This window comes from Panthera pardus, unplaced genomic scaffold (assembly GCF_024362965.1).
Source record: "Panthera pardus isolate Hobbes unplaced genomic scaffold, ASM2436296v1 HiC_scaffold_12, whole genome shotgun sequence".
NCBI lineage: Eukaryota > Metazoa > Chordata > Mammalia > Carnivora > Felidae > Panthera > Panthera pardus.
The window spans coordinates 48,184,522-48,202,709 of record NW_026526677.1 but is presented as its reverse complement, the minus strand read 5'-3'; the positions used below and the strand labels follow the sequence as shown (position 1 = coordinate 48,202,709).

General features: G+C 39.5%; 1 protein-coding gene and 1 long non-coding RNA gene across 13 annotated transcripts in view; one reads left to right on the top strand and one right to left on the bottom strand.

Moving 5' to 3' along the window:
- The window catches only part of LOC109271134 (uncharacterized), a 197,022-nt gene that overhangs the window by 34,521 nt on the left and 144,313 nt on the right, over positions 1-18,188 (top strand). The window lies entirely within an intron of this gene.
- Positions 8,438-18,188, bottom strand: part of IRAG1 (inositol 1,4,5-triphosphate receptor associated 1) — a 119,673-nt gene continuing 109,922 nt past the window's right edge. For all 12 annotated transcript variants that reach the window (XM_019456303.2, XM_019456310.2, XM_019456304.2 and 9 more), the window contains 2 exons: positions 17,304-17,438; positions 8,438-11,859 (listed from right to left, as the gene is read on the bottom strand). In XM_019456303.2, the coding sequence (XP_019311848.2) occupies positions 11,616-11,859; positions 17,304-17,438 (379 nt within the window). In that variant the 3' untranslated portion in view covers positions 8,438-11,615. The remainder of the gene's footprint in view (positions 11,860-17,303; positions 17,439-18,188) is intronic.

The following is an 18,188-nucleotide window of genomic DNA, read 5'->3' as shown; positions in this document are numbered from 1 at the left end:
TTACAAATGGTATTGGTCATAAAATTAGATATCCATACAGAAAATACCAGCAATGAAAGGAGAATCTGTTCTGCACATAGGTGACTTGTAAGAGACCAGGGGATAGCCCTTAAATGTCTCTAATATTTAAATATCTGTACACCTCATTACTTGGGTGAGCACAAGTCCCAAGGTATAGTTAACTTGGAAACATATGTGACTCTATCACCACGGAACTAGGTAGACAAGGAGGAAGGAATCAGGTCTTTTTCATCATTATCCTTAAAACCTAGCACCATGCCCAAAGGAGAGGTAGCCTTCAAGCATTTTTCTAAAGTATTTCAAAAAGAAAGAAGGAAAGAAGACAGGAAGGGAAAAACAAACTGTAGAAGGCAAGGATTTGGATGGGAGAAATAACTTATGAGAAAAGAAAAGAATGACCTAAATTTTGGGAACAAACTTCTAGAAGGGGAGTTATTAGATAAAGGGAGTCTGCATGATGGTGCTGGTGCTTAAGAATGAGTTTCTGAAAGAGGAAACAATCTTAATTTTTTGGATATCTATATTGAGAGAAGTTAAGCCACTATTGGAATGTGATTGAGAATGATTGATGGGAACTTGTTGCCTCTCTCGCTAAATGTGAGTATGCTCAGTCTTCAGTTCTAGGCTTCTCACTCAAGGCAGGTTTCTGAAAAGTTAGTTGACAGGAGTGAAAAGCTAAACTGGAGAGCTATAAAGAAAATATTGCCAGTTAATTTCTCTTTATTGTTTTGAGGAACAGTGTTTAGGATATGGAAAAAGAACCAGCAGTACTGTCCTCTTCTAAAATAACAGCTCATGCTATAATCAAGGAGAATCAACAAAGAAAAACTTGTAGAATTAGAAGGGAAATTTGAAAAGCTAAATGAAAATGAAGAGAATAGCAATCAAATTGCAAAGGAGAGTAGGAAACAATATCCAGACCCATTTTCTTTTTTTTAATTTGTTTTTTAAATTCCAGTATAATGTACAATATTATATTAGTTTCAGGTGTACAATATACTGATTCAACACTTCCATACATTACTCAGTGCTCATAATGATAAGTGTACTCTTAATCTCCATCACCTGTTTCACCCACCTCCTCTTTATCCATTCATCTATTGATGGACACAGGCTGCTTCCATAATTTGGCTATTGTAAATAATGCTGCAATAAACATAGGGATGCATATATCCTTTTGAATTAGTGTTTTTGTAGTCTTTGGGTAAATAGTCAGTAGTGCAATTATTGGATTTTAGGGTAGTTCTAAAATTTTTAATTTTTTGAAGAACCTCCATACTGTCTTCCATAGTGGCTGTACCACTTTGCGTTCCCCCTAACAGTATGTGAGGATTTGTTTTTCTCCCCATCTTCACCAACACTTGTTTCTTGTGTTTTTGAGTTTAGCCATTCTGACAGTTGTGTAGTGATATCTCATTGTAGTTTTGATTTGCATTTCCCTGATGATGAGTGATGTTTAGCATCTTTTCATGTGTTTATTGGCCATCTGCATGTCTTCTTTGGACAAATTTCTGTTCATGTCTTCTGTCTATTTTTAAATTGGATTATTTGGGTTTTTTTGGTGTTAAGTTGTATCAGTTCTTTTGGTGTTAAGTTGTATCAGTTCTTTATATATTTTGGATACTAATCCTTTATTAGATCTGTCATTTGTAAATATCTTCTTCCATTTGGTAGGTTGCCTTTTTAGTTTTGTTAATTGTTTCCTTTGGTGTGTAGAAGCTTTTCATTTTGATGTAGTCCTGATAGTTTATTTTTGCTTTTGCCTCAGGAGACATATCTAGAAAAATGTCTACTGCCAATGTCAAAGAAATTATTACCTGTGTTCTTTTCCAGGATTTTTGTCATTTCAGGTCTCATATTTAGGTCTTTAATCCATTTTGAGTTTATTTTTGCATATAGTGTAAGAAAGTGGTCCATTTTCATTCTTTAGCATGTAAGAGAGTGGTCCATTTTCATTCTTTAGCATGTAGCTGTCTACTTTCCCAACACCATTTATTGAAGACTGTCTTTTTCCCCTTTGCACATTCTTGCCTCCTTTGTCATAGATTAATTGACCATATAATTGTGGGTTTATTTCTGGATTCTCTGTTCTGTTCTACTGATCTAAGTGTCTCTTTTTGTGCCAGTACTATACTGTTTTGATTACTACAGCTTTGTAGGATATGGATTGTGATACTTCCAGTTTTGTTCTTCTTTTTCAAGATTGCTTTGGCTATTGGGCGTCTTTTGGGGTTCTATACAAGTTTTAGGATTATTTGTTTTAGTTCTATGAGAAATGCTGTTGGTGTTTTGATAGGGGTTACATTAAATCTGTAGATTGCTTTAGGTAGTATGGACATTTTAACAATATTTGTTCTGTCAGTCCATGAACATGGAATGTCTTTCTATTTCTTTGTGTTATCCTCAATTTCCTTCATCAATATTTTATGATTTTCAAACTACAAGTCTTTCACCTCCTTGGTTATTCTTATTCCTAGGTGTTTTATTATTTTTGGTGCAATTGTAAATGGTACTGTTTTCTTAATTTCTCTTTCTGCTGCTTCATTATTAGTGTATGGAAATGCAACAAATTTCTATCTGTTGTATCCTGCAACTTTAGTTAATTCATTTATTAGTTCTGGTAGTTTTTTGGTGGAGTCTTTAGGGTTTTCTATATATAGTATGTCATCTGCAAATAGTGAAAGGTTTACTTTTTCCTTCCTGATTTGGATGACTTTTATTTCTTGTTTTCTGATTGCTGTGGTTAGGATTTCCAGTACTGTGTTGAATAAAAGTGGTGAGAGAGGACATCCTCATCTTGTTCCTGATCTTGGGGGGAAAGCTTTCAGTTTTTCACCATTGAGTATGATGTTAGCTGTGGGTTTTCATTAATGGCCTTTATTATGTTGAGGTACATTCCCTCTAAACCTACTTTGTTGAGGGTTTTTATCAGGGATGGATGTTGTACTTTGTCAAATGCTTTTTTTTGCATCTACTGAAATCATTATATGGCTTGTATCCTTTCTTTTGTTGATGTGATGTATCACATTGATTCATTTGCAAATGTTGAGCCACCTTGCATCCTGGGAATAAATCCTACCTGATGGTGGTGAATGGTTTTGTTACTGTATTGTTGGATTTGGTTTGCTAATATTTTGTTGAGGATTTTTGCATTTATGTTCATCAGAGATATTGGCCTGCAGTTCTCTTTTTTGTGTGTGTGGTTTTGGTATCAGGGTAATGCTGGCCTCATGGAATGAATTTGGAAGGTTTTCTTCCTCTCCTATATTTTTGAGTAGTTGGAGAAGAATAGATAATAACTCCACTTAAAATGTTTGGTAGAATTTTCCCTTAAAGCCATCTAGTCTTGGACTTCTGTTTGTTGGGAGTTTTTTTATTACTAATTCAATTTCATTGCTGGTATTTGATATGTTCAAATTTTCTATGTCTTCCTGCCTCAGTTTTGGTAGGTTATATGTTTCTAGGAATTTATCCATTTCTTCTAGTTTGTCCAATTAATTGGCATATAATTTTTCATAATATTCTCTTATAATCCTCTGTATTTCCGAGGTGTTGGTTGTTATTTCTCTAATTTCTGCTTTTTTTTTTTTTTTTTTTTTGAGTTCTCTTTCTCTTTTGATGACTCTGGCTACTGATTAATTTTGTTGATCTTTTCAGAGAACCACATCCTGGTTTCATTGATCTGTTCTATTTTGTTGTTGTTGTTGTTGTTGTTTTTTAGTCCCTATTTCATTTATTTCTTCTCTAATCTTTATTATTTCCTTCCTTATACTGGTTTTGGTTTTGTTTGTTCTTCTTTTTTCGAGCTCCTTAGGTGTAAGGTTAGGCCGTTTGAGATTTTTCTTGCTTCTTGAAGTAGGTCTGTATTGCTATAAACTTCCCTCTTAGAACCACACTTGCTGCATCCCAAAGATTTTAGACCATTTTCATTTGTCTCCATGTATTTTTTTATTTCCTCTTTGATTTTTTAGTTGACCATTATTTAATAGTATGTTATTTAACCTCCATGTATTTGTGTTCTTTCCAGATTTTTTCTTGTGGTTGATTTCTAGTTTGATATCATTGTGGTTGGAAAAGATGCATGGTATGACTTGAATCATTTTGAATTTGTTGAGACTCATTTTGTGGCCTAACATGTAGTCTATTCTGGAGAATGTTCTATGTACACCTGAAAATAATGTGTATTCTGCTCTTTTAGAATGGAATATTCTGAATATATCTGTTAGATCCATTTGGGCCAATGTGGCATTAAAACCAACCCATTTTCTTATTCCCTAGATATGGCACATAAGAGTGCAAGTTATATTTAATCTGATACATGCAAATAAAAGTTTAAATAGAGTAGAAATTTTGAAATATTGCATGAAAGATGGAAATACAGTACAACCCAGAGTACTAGACTGAGGGGTAATATCTAAATTTTGCTTTAAGTTCTTACACTGATTTTCTGTGTGAGTTTGAGCAAGTGACTTAAACTTCTCTGGGCCTCAGTTTTATCATCTGTCAAATAAGAGAGTTGAATTATCTGAACTTAAAAGTTACATAACAATATAATTCTATGGTACCTGATATTATATGGATTAGTTGTTTTCTAAAATATGTAGATAAGCAAATAAATTAGTCAGTGTAGTCTAACTGCTATAACTAACCCCAAATCTCTGTGCCTTAGAAATTAAAAGTTCATTTGTCTTATGTCATAATCCAATGGCTGACAGTGGTGGTGGTGGTAGTGGTGGAGACTGTGTTGAGGAGACTTTGTACACACAGTTATTCAGAGATGTTGTAGCTCTACCATTACCTACTTACTACCTTAGAGCCCTCCCCCAAGATCTTCTTGGTTGAGCCAGCAATAAAGAAAGAAAGTGTGGAGAATTGTGCTGGAAATTACTTTAGGGACCAGGCCTGGAAGTAGCTGTATCACTTCCCATTGGCCAGAACTCTGTCCCATCTTCCCATCTAAGTGCAAGGGAGTCTGGAAAATGTAATCTATCTGTGTGCCAAGGAAAAAATGGAAAAGTGATCTGGTGAACACATAGCAGTTACCCTTCTTATCTACCTAATATAGGGTTTGCTATGCCTCCCACACATAGAATATAATCACTGTTCTCAAGGGAACCAATGCAGAATTCCATCTAGCTCAAAGTCTTTGATTTCTGAATTATGCCCAGTCTTCCCTATCAGGTTCACCTGTGGCACTTGGGGTTTGGTGACCTATGAGCTAAAAAATGTTAGATTCTTCCCCCTAAATGTAATGATCAAGCAGGATCTGGATGACCTCAATAAAAAATATCCCATGTGTTTGTGAATTGGGAAAAAAACATTATAAAAAATCTGAGAGGATTGAACAGTAATAAAACTTTCCTACTATTTTACCAGACTGTAGGAAAAGAAAAAAAAATGATATATATTAAAGAAAGATCAACCCAGGATCTGCAGAGTGTAAAAAGGAGCCTGTACCAAGGGTGTAGATCCCACAAAAGAGACAAACCAAAAAAAAAAGACTTTTAACTATAGAGATTAAACAGATGGTTACCAGAGGGGACATAAGTGGGGGGGATGGGTGAAACAGGTGAAGGGGACTATCTTGATGAACACCTGAGTAATATATGGAACTGAATAACCACTGTATTGTACACCTGAAACTAATATAAAGTATGTTAACTACATTGGAAGTAAAATTTGCAAAAAATAATATAGAAAAAAAGCTTACCTGAAACATTTTTTTTTAGTAAGTTTTACACCCAGTGTGGAGCCCAACATGGAACTTGAAATCACAACCCTGAGGTCAAGACCTGAGCTGAGATCCAGAGTTGGACACTTAACTGCATTAAACTATTCTATCTTTAAATTTTAAGGTCTTTCCAAAGATTTCAATATCTTCTGTAATATAAAAACCAGAATAATGTGAAGCTCTTTTTTTTTCTGGCCTTAAGCACCCCAAGGATTTCAATTCAATTTTCCAGAACTTTTGTTAGTGGAATGTAGTAACTATTAAATAGATAATACCAAAAAAAAATCTCATGTGTAAAGGAAAAGAATGGGAGATACATGACTTCACCCTGGAATACTAATGAAGAGTCAGTATAAAAGCCACTATATTAATTTTCTATTGTCATGTAAGAAATTACTATACACTTAGCAACTTAAAACAACACTTTTATACTATCTTAGAGTTCCACAGGTCAGAAGTTTGGGTGGGCTCAATTGGGTTCTCTGCGCTGGGTCTCATAAGATTAAAATCAAGGTGTAGGTTGTGGTGTGCTCTTACCTGGAGGCCTTGGAGAAGAATCCACTTTCATGCTCATTCAGGTTGGTGGCAGAATTCATTTCCTTGATGATATAGAAATGAGGTCCCTATTTGCTTGCTTGCTGTCAACTGGGGTCCATTCTTTGCTCAAGAAGCTGCCTGCTTTTCTTCTCATCTGACTTATTCCATTTTCAAAGCAGCAATGACTCTTTGGGTTTTTCCCATACCTTTAATCTCTCTGACCTTCATTTCTACCATTAGCCAAAGAAAGCTCTCTGCTTTTAAGGGCTGATGTGATTACATTGAGCCCCCTGAGGTGATTTCCCTATTTTAAGGTCATCTTTACCATATTACATTACAGGAGTGATATTTCATATGCAAAGGTTTCAGGGATTAGGATGGGACATTTTGGGGAGGGGGAAGTTCTACAAATTCTTTCTACTACAATTACTTAACCTTTGATTAGATCTTGATTCTGCTTTCTGGGAGAAACTCCTACGTCCCATGTCCACTGACCTCTATAGCCCTTCATTGTATATAATCATCCTTGGCCACATTTGAGCTAGATCAAGCAGTATGCCCTCCTGTAGCGGGGGTGAGAGGTAGTAGTCTACCTTCTGTTGTTGTAAGCTGAAGATGGCAAAAGTTGTTTTCTAATTTGAACAATTGAACTTTTCCATCTTGGCTTGTGTTTCTTTGAAAGTACAATTCCCTCACAAACCTAGATTTCTGATCTTTTGCTTTCATTTGATTCCATGTGCTAATAATCATACCCCAAATCCTTTCTCAGTCATAATTCTCAAGATGTATTTCCTTATTTTCTCAGCTCCATCCCACTCTTTCTTTAATTTAATGGTTCCTACACTGAGTTCATTTGAAATTACAGGTGGGAGGGACACATCTTTAATCTGGCCTTTGCCATAGGCTGAGTTGATTTGAGTTCAACTGAAAAATTTTATTGGTTCTTTCCCACTGGAAGCTATTTTTATCCTTACTGTTTGGAGTTTAGAAACAGGCTTTCTAACCCTTCAATCTAAAAATATGTATTCTTTTTTCTTTTCCACTTCCAAATAGCCAATTTTTTCCTGAGTGCATTTTTTTTTTTTTTTTTACAATACCTTGCCAAAGGCAGCCAATAAAGGATCACATACTTCAATACTTGGGCTTATTCTGACCATTTCTCCTAGGGCTATAGACTGCCCATGGACTGTCTTTCAAGTTATCATGGGTAACCACTTGCCAAGTATTTTTGTTTTATTCACTACATGCATCACCATAATTCTAGCTCCTGATATTAGTTTTCTTGTTTTTTTGCTACTTGACTGCTAAACCAATGCCTCATATTTTGCAAATTTGCCATTGAAGCACCCCATTTCTGGCTCAAATCTATACATTAGTCAGAGTAGGCTAACTACTAGAACAAATATTCCTGAATTTCAGTGGCTTAATACACTATTTGATTTTTTGCTTATGTCACAGTTGAATTCTGTGAGTGCCCATTCAAAGATCCAGCTTCCATCTAGTGGTCCTGACATCTTCTTAGACTTCAGGTCCCCAACTAAATCCTCTGAATTTAGTAGGCAGAGGGGGAATAAAGGCAATGTGAAATATTGGGTAGGAGAGTCTGTTTTTAGGAAATTATATCTGGAGGGTCTATATTCCCTTACATCTGGCTGCAAGAAAAACTGAAAAATGTAGTCTAGCTGTGGAAATCATGTTGGTGAAAATTTAGCAGTCTCTAGCACAGCAAAATGTATTAATTTAAAAAATTAAAAGAGACATACACACAAAACAGATTCTTAAGTACAGAGGACAAACTAGTTGTGGCCAAAGGGGAGGTGGAAGGGGGATGGGTGAAATAAAGGGGATTAAGAGTACACTATTTCAATGAGCACTGAGAAATCTATGGAATTGTTGAATCATTGTATTGTATACCCGGAAAAGAAATCATGAACCAGGAAGGTATAGGAAACTAGTATCAGGAATGAGGAAGTGGAGAGAGAAAAGAACCAATTCAGCCCCTAAGAGGTAACCTATAGTATAGTGACCCAAGGGCTGGGGACTTTTGGCTTGGTTCTGGGAGGCACTAATATCCAAGAGGATCTGACTCAGGGTTGGGGTAAGACTGTGGCTTAGCTCCAGAAAATGAGGAGGCATTTGGCTACTGCAAAAGGTTTGGAAAGGTGCTTTTATTTTCAAACTCAGGTATGTGACACTCTGTAGTTTAATGCTAGCACACCTGTGTGAGGTTTAACATTAGGAACTGACAGTCAGTTATACATAAATCCAGCATCTCCCTCTCCATTTACTCTTCCAGGCTGTACACAGGATTTTGTGGTAGCCAGAAAGTGAAGGCCCTTTTAAGAAGTGATAACAAAAATGACATAAACAACACATCACTCTGAAACTCAAGGTAGGCACCCGGGGTCCTAGGGCTAAGCAGAAATGTCAGACTTCAGAGACATTTTGAGGGGAACTTTTATTTTAGATCAATATCACCATTGGAAATACAGGGGCCATTTCTCTCCATTTCATTGCTGCTTTGGAAACATTCCAACTGCTTCAGATCGATCTTTGCTTTTCAAAAAGAAATGCCAGTGAGTACTTTTTCAGGAATGCCCTTGGAAATGTGGTTACTCTTACAGTTCTTTTCTTCAACCTCTCTTACTCATAGAGCACTTTGGGTGAGGGCCTATGTCTGGAAGTACTCTTGAAGGTTTTTCTGTGGAGCAGCTGGAGGTTCAGGAGCTCACTGTAGCTGTTCTCCTGACCTTTGTTTTAATTGGTAACAAAGGTTGGAATCCTGTGGCCAAGTGGACAATGGGCCAGTTCAGCCTGGTCCTTCTTTAAGGGAGGCTAAGACTGGACATTGCCAGTATAGAGTCCTGCCCCACAGCTACTGTCTCTGGAGCTCCATTTGCATCGTGTCTGTGGCTCTGAGGGCCTAAAAGATTTTTCAGTGTGTCCAGTCCCCCTGGAATAGGCAAGGAAAACCATCCATCCAAATCCCCAAAGTCCCTCTGCTTTGATCTACACCTCTTTACCTTAATGGCACTTTCTTGGTCAACCCTGGCTTGGGCTTCTCTCACAGTGGTTTTTTAGTCACTGTAAAGGATGCCATTACACTCCCTGCCCCTGCTCCCCACCCCCCCCCCCACCTCCGCAACAACAGCATGCTGTTTTATAGTAGGGCTGATCTAGGTGGGTCTTTCTGAAAGGAGTGGTTGCATCAAGCCCAGTCCTTGAGCTTGGAAATTGTGTTGCTAGTTAGGTCTCATTTCTGCTCTCTCACAGAGTAGACTGAAAAATATTAGAATAAATTGAAGCTAATAAAGATGTTATTTTTCTCACTGAGATAGTGGCAATGATGGTGCTAGAACTGGGAGGTATGCAAAATGTCAGCTTCCCCAGGCTACTCTCCACAACCTTGAATGCTCACTTGTTCTTTTGATCAACATTTAATAACACCCTCCCATGCATCAGCAGCCATCATGCTAGGTACTTACCCCAGAGAATGGGTAAGATATGGTTCTTGTCTTTGAGGAAAAATAGGGAGACAGACACTTAAATAAGTCATTGTGATATACTGTCACAACAGTAAATAATGAAGATGTTTAAAAGGTGTCAGCAGAGGAGGATGTGACCTATTATGTGGGGTATGGTAGGAAGTTGGAGGGAAGTCATCAAAGCCTGTGCGTCAGGGATAATTTTTGCACTTGGTCCTGAAGGGTGACCAGCAGAAAAGAGGAGAATGGCAAAAGAAAAACTAGTGAGTGGAGGAACAGAACTATGAGAAAACAGTTTAGTCTGGGAACCAGAAATAGTTTGGAGTGGTTGGAGGGCTACTTGGGGAAGTGGGAGTGAAACATAAGGCATGCAGTTAGGAGACCATTGGAAAAGGTAATTTTGTGCAGGGGCCAGTCTGCCTGGATATGAGTTCCAGGCCCATAATTTACTAACTGGATGTCCTTGGCAAGTTAGTTGTGTTTTTTTGTGCTTCAGTTTCCTTATCTGAAAATGGGGAGGGTGGTACCCACCTCATTGTTTTTTCTTTTCTTTTCTTCTTTTTTTTTTTTTTTTGAGGATTAAATGAATTAATACCTATATAATATATAGAACAGTGTTTGGCTCATAGTACGTTCTATATGAGTGTTAGCAAAAAAACAAACAACATCAACAACAAAACAAAAACAAGAGCAGAACAATAAAACCCACAAGAAACCAACACCCCTCAAAACTGATAAGGGATGAATGAAGGCAGTGGCTGTAAAGGTGGAGCAAGAAGTCAAATTAGAAATGGGATGTGCTCCCTCAGTTGTATGCTGAACAATTGGAATGCTCTGAAATGTGTACTTGGGTTGGAAAACCCATTTGAACTGAACCCCTAAGGTGCAACTGCACATGTGGTTGTGGGCACACGAGGGCTGAAATCACACATGAGAGGTGGGTTCTCAATGGTAGAGGACAAATAGGGAATAGACTGTTGTACAACAGCTTAGAATTAGCACTTGAAATGGCGACCAGCAAGTTCACTGTTGCAGCCATGAGTTTTCAGTGTCTTCAAACATCTTAAATCAATGTGGAGAACTCATTGAACAGGTGCCTGGTGACTGCCCCACACCTAGTGAAAAATCTGTGGGTTGTTTTATCCAGAACACACACCTAGAGCACACGTTTGGAGGGTTGTTGGCTTCATGCACATGCATGCTGTGTGTATGTGTGTGCTGTGTGTGCATACAGATGCATATATGTTAACTCACATCTTCCCATTTCATTTCAAGCACTGATCTAAATTCAGCCTAAATATTTTTCTGAGAAACCCTCCCTACTTCTGTAAAGAGAAACTCTGGTTCCAAAGGGGAGGCAGGGAGGCTGAAGAAGAGTCAGTGAGAATGAGATGGGAAATGGGATGATATTCATGTTGACTCCAAATTCTAGGTCTGATCCTCAAGGTCAGAGTTAGCCTTTGGGCATAATTCTTCTTGATTTCTGACTACAGAGAGGAAAAAGGGGAGGGAGAGTGAACTTCTTACTGTTTTCTGCAGTGAAGGTGTTTTATTTCCCCCTGCCATCTGAGCTAGGGGCAGATGACTTTCCCTTCTGTTAGAGTTCCTTGGTGAAGGTGACTTCATCCGCCAGAAGTGTTCCCAGGGCAGTTTTGTTGATCCTCCAAAAACATCAGTTACTGTGTATGCATAGCTCCCACACGGTTGCTGAGTATGAAAGAACCCTGCTTATTTCCTGATAGGCTGGTGCCAGCATGCCCACAACTGGCCTAAAACATATGCTTGGGAAAAGAGCAGTCAGCTATGTGCTGGAGCAGGGCACTGACTGGGTGTCAGGTTTCCTACTGCTCTGCAGGTTGCTCATGCTGGAGTCCTGAGCTCCACCACGAGTCCCTCTGGGCTGCCGAGCAAGTTGATCTCCCATGGGGCCCATCAGCCTGCTCCACACAAGAGTTATAGGAACTGTAGAGTCCCAACACAACAGTCAAGACCAGCATCACTGTGGCCATCATCCAGATGACTTGCCAGTGCTGACACAGTTTGGGATACATGACTTGTAAGAAATGAACCAATTCTTCAAGTTTGCTGTCAAATGAAAAAATAGGAGAAGGGCTTAGTATATTGGGCACATTAAAAATTTTCCCCAGGTGATTCTGATGCCACCAGTCCATAGCCTTGATGTTGGGAGCTCCTGGGCTAGAATACTCCATTTACTTGTTTGATCATACATACATACATACATACATACATACATACATACATACCCTGATCTATTCATGAGATGATCATTAATGTCTGAACTCTCCCAACCCCCAGGATACAAGGTTAGCTGACCCACACTCCCTTGCATGCAGATGGGACCAGCATCTTTTCTGCACTTAGTGTTATTTAGTGATCAGTTTCAAGTTCTACTCTGTCCCCTGCCTCCGTGCTCCAGTGCATATTTTGTTCCACATCTGACTGTGTTCAGAATAGAAGAACTGTGCTAAACCCTTAGAAGACCCTCCATGTTCAATGATAAATGACAAGGAACCAGATCAACCTCAAGAGTTCACTTCAAATCATCCCAGGGGCAACCAGAAGACTAGTAGCCTCCAGCAACCTCTCAGTGGCTTATTCCAGATGTTTTCTCAGCACCATTAGTCTTCATTCTCTTCATTAATCCCTTCTTCTTCTTCTTCTTCTTCTTCTTCTTCTTCTTCTTCTTCTTCTTCTTCTTCTTCTTCTTCTTCTCCTCCTCCTTCTCCTTCTCCTTCTCCCTTCTCCACTCTCTTTTTTCGCTTTCCCCCTTCCCTTTCATCTGTCTCCCTCTCCATTTTCTGGCTGCCTCATTCCCCCTTTCCTTCTTCCTCTCTTCCCAATTGCCTTTCAACTTCCCCTCTCTCTTTGTAGCCTAGTGAAAAGACACTTGGTCATATGGCCTGCTTTACAGAATCCTGCACACATTCATTAGGCTAGAATTTTTTCCTGTTTCCAATCCCTGATCTATGTTTTATAATAATGTAAAAAATAAGATTACTGAGGATCACCAAATGGAGGAGGTGAGAAAGGTGACAAGAAGGCTTTCTGAAGGCTCACATAGATACCGAAATATGTGGGCCATTTGCTGAGAAGTAGACAGCTCTAATATAGTTTGTAGAAAAAATATGCCTAATGACCCATGGAAAAAACTCAACAAATACCTTCCTTGGAAAGACACCAGAGGCTCTGAGTGCCTGCCTTGGATGCTAAGGTACTGATTGGTTTCTCTTCCACGTGGAAACTATTCAATGATTGTTTCAGGAAGAGTTAAGCAAAGCCAAACAGCGCACATTAGCTGAGGTGAAACTCACTGGCCATTTTCACAACTGTTGGGAAGGGATAGCTTGGAAATGGAAGATTTTTTTCTTTCATCCCTATTTAGATTCCTTAGTTTCTACTTAGATATAATTGGATGCTAAAATGCAGTCCTTCTTTTGGGCCATATTCCATGCTCCAAAACAAGCATCTAGGGTTGGGAGAATCCCACTGTAACCCTACTCTTAAGTGGGACTTCAGAGGAGAATGCCAAGATCTAGCTTTGTGACCCTTAGCTGGTCCCCAATTTCTAGCTTATAAAAGAATAAGAAATAGAATTAGATTAGAAATGGAATCCCTGTGGAAATCAATTTTTTTTTATCTCCTCTAGGGAGGGGTGGCTTTCCCTTCACCTGGGCCTAGGGAGAGGGGCTTCAGAGACACTGCTGGAGAATTCAACATGTTGAGGTCTGGGGGACACAGTGGAATGGTGTGTGCCTCACACATGAGCAATTAGAAGAGCAAAAATCTTTCTGATGTGCTTGATGGCATCAGAATAGTGGGCCATGATAGAGAAAACTATCCTACCCATAATGGGCCAAAGGTACATGTTTCACCTTGACTGGATATAGTCAGGATAAGGAGAGATGGCTTGGGGCATCACAGATCCTGCCCAAAATTTCTACCTAAAAGCTGAACAGTGAAGATATACTTCCAGCTGCCTGAGGACTGAGAGGGATTTTAAGTGGCCAGCTAGCTAAAAGACATGCATTCAACCTCATAGAGGGACCAGCAGCTGAGCGGATCTCAGCCACGGTGTGAATGTGTGTGTATGCTGGGAGGTGGGAGGAGTAGTTTTCTCTAGAGGTCCCATAAAGCAATGCACTAATCAAAGTCAGCAAGTCAGCTTTAAACCCCTGCCAAGCCCTGGAGCCTGCTCACAGTACCATTCAAGTAATACCTTTCCTACCCCTTCATCTCAATTCCCTTTCCAAGCATTGATTCTAGAGAGTCAGGTGCTGCATTTGGTGAAGCTTAGGCAGGGGGGAGGGTAGAGACAAAGAAATCATGCTCCCCTGCCTGCTATATAGGCTTCCCTCTTGAAGCAGACAAGTTGGGGGAGAAAAGAGGTTCAATTTTTTAAGTTCAGGCTTTTGACTATTTTAGGGAACTGGCTATTTTAATTTTTTTTTTTTTAACGATTATTTATTTTTGAGACAGAGAGAGACAGAGCATGAACGGGGGAGGGTCAGAGAGAGGGAGACACAGAATCTGAAACAGGCTCCAGGCTCTGAGCTGTCAGCACAGAGCCCGACGCGGGGCTCGAACTCACGTACCGCGAGATCATGACCTGAGCTGAAGTCGGCCGCTTAACCGACTGAGCCACCCAGGTGCCCCGGGAACTGGCTATTTTAATTAATGAAATGAGATTATTCTTGGAACTTAAACTTGACAAAGGAGTTCTGCTTTCTGAGAGTTACTGGAAAAGTAAAGGAATCTGCCTAACATTATCTTAACCCCATGGAGCAGATTTGAATAGGCAGAAAAGGCTAACATTTTCTATTGCACTTTGTTTCTCTTGTTTAATGTATTATAAATATGTCAGAAGACTGTATTCTCTATTTTAATATAGTTAAGATATTGGGTTGATTCACCCTATGTTCATTTAAGCTGATACTCCAGAAAATACTATTTATAACAGATTACATTATTATACAATTAATGCTTGAACAAATTTTAACTGTATGGGCCCACTTTTATGCAACATTTAAAAAAATAAATACAATATAGTACTGTAAATGTATTTTCTCTTCCTTACAATTTTCTTAATAACATTTTCCTTTCTCAAGCTTACTTTATTGTAAAAATACACTGTACAATATGTATAACATACAAAATATGTGTTAACTATTATTGGTAAGGCTTTAGGTCAACAGTATGCAATTAGTAGTAAGTTTTTGAGGAATCAAATGTTATACTTGGGTTTTTTACTGTGTGGAGGATGGATACCCCTAACCCTCACATTGTTCAAGGGTCAACTGTATATTATTATAACAGAGGAGAAATTCAGACAAAAAAGACTCTAGTGTTTGATGTGGAATCTCTTAAACAAGGTTCACTGCTGGGGTTAGCCCAGTATTTTTAAAATACATTAAGTAGGATGTGGAACTTTTAATAACTTTAGACCTTCCTTATTAATGCAATGCCAAAATTTCATGGGGAAAATCATGTTTGAGTGCAGGTGCCTGCAGGCAACCATATGTCTACAGGACTCAGGAATGATTGCCTGGCATTGAAGACAACAGGCTCTCAGAGCCAGTCTCCTTTGGTGACAGGTGAGGAAGGAGCTCTATATAACTATGAGCAGGCAGTTCATATGCTAGCAGTGTTAGATGTTACAGAGAAGATGATGCCACACCCTGGGCCTGAAAAGGGGAAGCTACACCCCTGTAATGAAGGACAAGGACACTTTTGAAGGCTGTGCTGATGTCTGGTATCCATCATTTAAGATACAAGCATGTTCTCAAGATCAAAAAGTAAATCGAGGAGGGAGAAAAGGTTAGGAGAGAGAACAAGTCCTCTCAGGATTGGCAGGACCAAAAGGACACTTTTGGATGATGGATGTGAAAGACAGCCATTGCCATGTGCTGCTGACCAGGAGATAGACAGAGAGGGACTCAGGCCCAGACTTACTTCCCCTGCGGTTTCACAAAATGGGACAGAGCTACTCATTGGCTGAGATCAAATTAGCTAGATAAGGATTCCAGTCCTGTGCTTTGTAAACCAAACTGTTTATATCCTATGTACCCTATTTAATTTTCTTTTGTTCTTTCTTGGTATGTGGAAGTGTTAGAAGTTCTAGCCTGTCTTAGCTATATTCAAAGAAGCCAAAGAAAGGGCTGTTGTCCAGGCCTGGGCTTGACTACATTAAAGTGACCTCTAAAAAAATGTAGTGATCTCTAAAAAATAAGAGCAGAGGTAGATTCCTTAAGGAATCTACTCCTGAAATCATTGTTGCACTATATGCTAACCAATTTGGATGTAAATTTAAAAAAATAAAATAAAATAAATAAGAGCAGGGGACCCCCAAGAGGGAGAGATTTAAGGAGACTAGAATCTAGTTGCTTGGAGTAGGGACTGTGCTTTCACTGTCAAAACTTGGGGGTTCTTTCATTAGGGGAGATGGTGCATCCTAGCATAGGTTTGCTTTCAACAGGGAAGGATTTTCTCCAGCTCTCCTAGACTGCTCTTCCCTTGAACACTAGGCTTGACCCATGCAGGCTGAGACCTCTCACTCTGGCTGAATCTTCCACCAAATGGGCTCTATTGACTGTTCCTATGTGCTTTGAAGCATATCTGTCTCACTTCTAATCTTCATTCTATTAACTTACTCACTGCACACATGTGATTTCAAACTAACTGGTCAAGCAATGAGGCACAGACACATACCCTGTTTGAATTTTAGCAGCTGAATAGATAATTATCATTTTGGCAGGAGCCACCCTGGACTCCAAGATAGCCTGGGGGGGGGGGGGGCGTCTAAAAACAAAGATTTTAATGAAGTGTTCCAGGTTTTCTATAACCACATTTCTAAAAATCAAAACTGAAGACTAATAGAAACAGTAAAGCAGAATGTATGAAATTGGGGCTATGGTTAAAACCCAGGACCCTCAGGAGGGCACAATTAGGACAAGATGCAGGATCTATACTATATTTGTTTACATGTTTAATGTTTTCCCCTGATTTAGGGAAACAGACACTCGAAGTATAAAGTATATCAAAAAAGAAAGCCCAAGTATTTCCAATCCAAGTGGAACCTGTTGGAGACTCACCTTTGCCAAGTTGAGTGGGTCTCCTACCCCTATGTGTTCTCTCTGCTTCTGTTCCTGTAAGAAACCACCTCTAAGGCTTCATGACAGCTCCCTTAACCTTGGCTCTTTCATGGGAATATCTGAGAAATGAGCTAACTGTGGTTGGGCTAGGGGGGACTCCAGTCAGTTTCTTAGTCCTAAGTTCTTGATTGCTGTTGGCCTCACTCTTGACCACCTCTGACCCCTCAGCTCTTGAAAACATTTCTTTTTTAACTATTTTGGCTCCTTCCTCTGCTTCTTTCCCAAAATAAGTGCCCTTCTTGGTTTCTATTGGCTGCTCACTTGGGCCCTAGACTCACTGTTGCCCTGGAGTAGCACCTCTCAGGATGCTGTGCAGTTAAATAAATTGTGACCCATTTCAGCAATGGCAAGGGCTCCAACCTGCTTCTTTGGTTCTTTTCCTCTTCCTCAGTTTCTTCTGCCTCTTCAGCTTCCTCAAGACTCTCACCTTTCTGTTCTTCTTCCTCTTCCTTCAGGTCTTGAAGCTCTTTGGTCTTCTTTAGACCTTCCTGGTATCTGCAGGGTGAAAAGGAACAATGGAGTCTGGAAAGGCGAGGCACAGAGCATCCTTTCCTGAGTTCCTAGAGGTGGGAACTTGAACACCTCCAATAATTATACACTTCCTGTAGTTCTACACAACAGGAAAAAGCTGGGAAGCTCCACTGAATCCCAAGGTGGCTCATGTCAGTGCAATTTCCCCTCATTCCTCACTCATCTTTCCTGTTTATATGTGAATATGTGGCAAAATTGACAGGGAAAAATGGAGGTGCAGAGTCTCCTGATTGGGTTCTTATCCTACAAAATATTCAGCAGGGAGAACAGTGTGTTTGCTTTCTGTGTAACCTGGGTGCTTCAGCTTTTCACCTATAAAATGGACAGGGTGGCCCCCATTTCATGGCTATGGGAATGTTTTGAGGCAGTGCCAGGCATATAGCTTGACCTAGGGAAGGTGACACCCATCACAATAGCTTGTTGGGAAGTTTTATGGAAGTGATAAGCACATACTAGGCCTAGGGAGGTACTCAGTAAATGTTTACAAAGTCAAAGGAGGTATTTACCCCCATACATGCTTAGTATAGAGGATAGTTGTGGGTAAAAAGATGGCTTCCCAAGAGACATCCTTCTGATGTTATTCTTCTAGGATCAGTATTACCCTGAACATATTCTTTTTGATTGTCCTACAGCTGAATGTTTAAGGCAAGCTCAGTTTGGCTAGGGAAACCCCACCACATTGTATATGACTGCCATATAGATGCCCACAAGTTC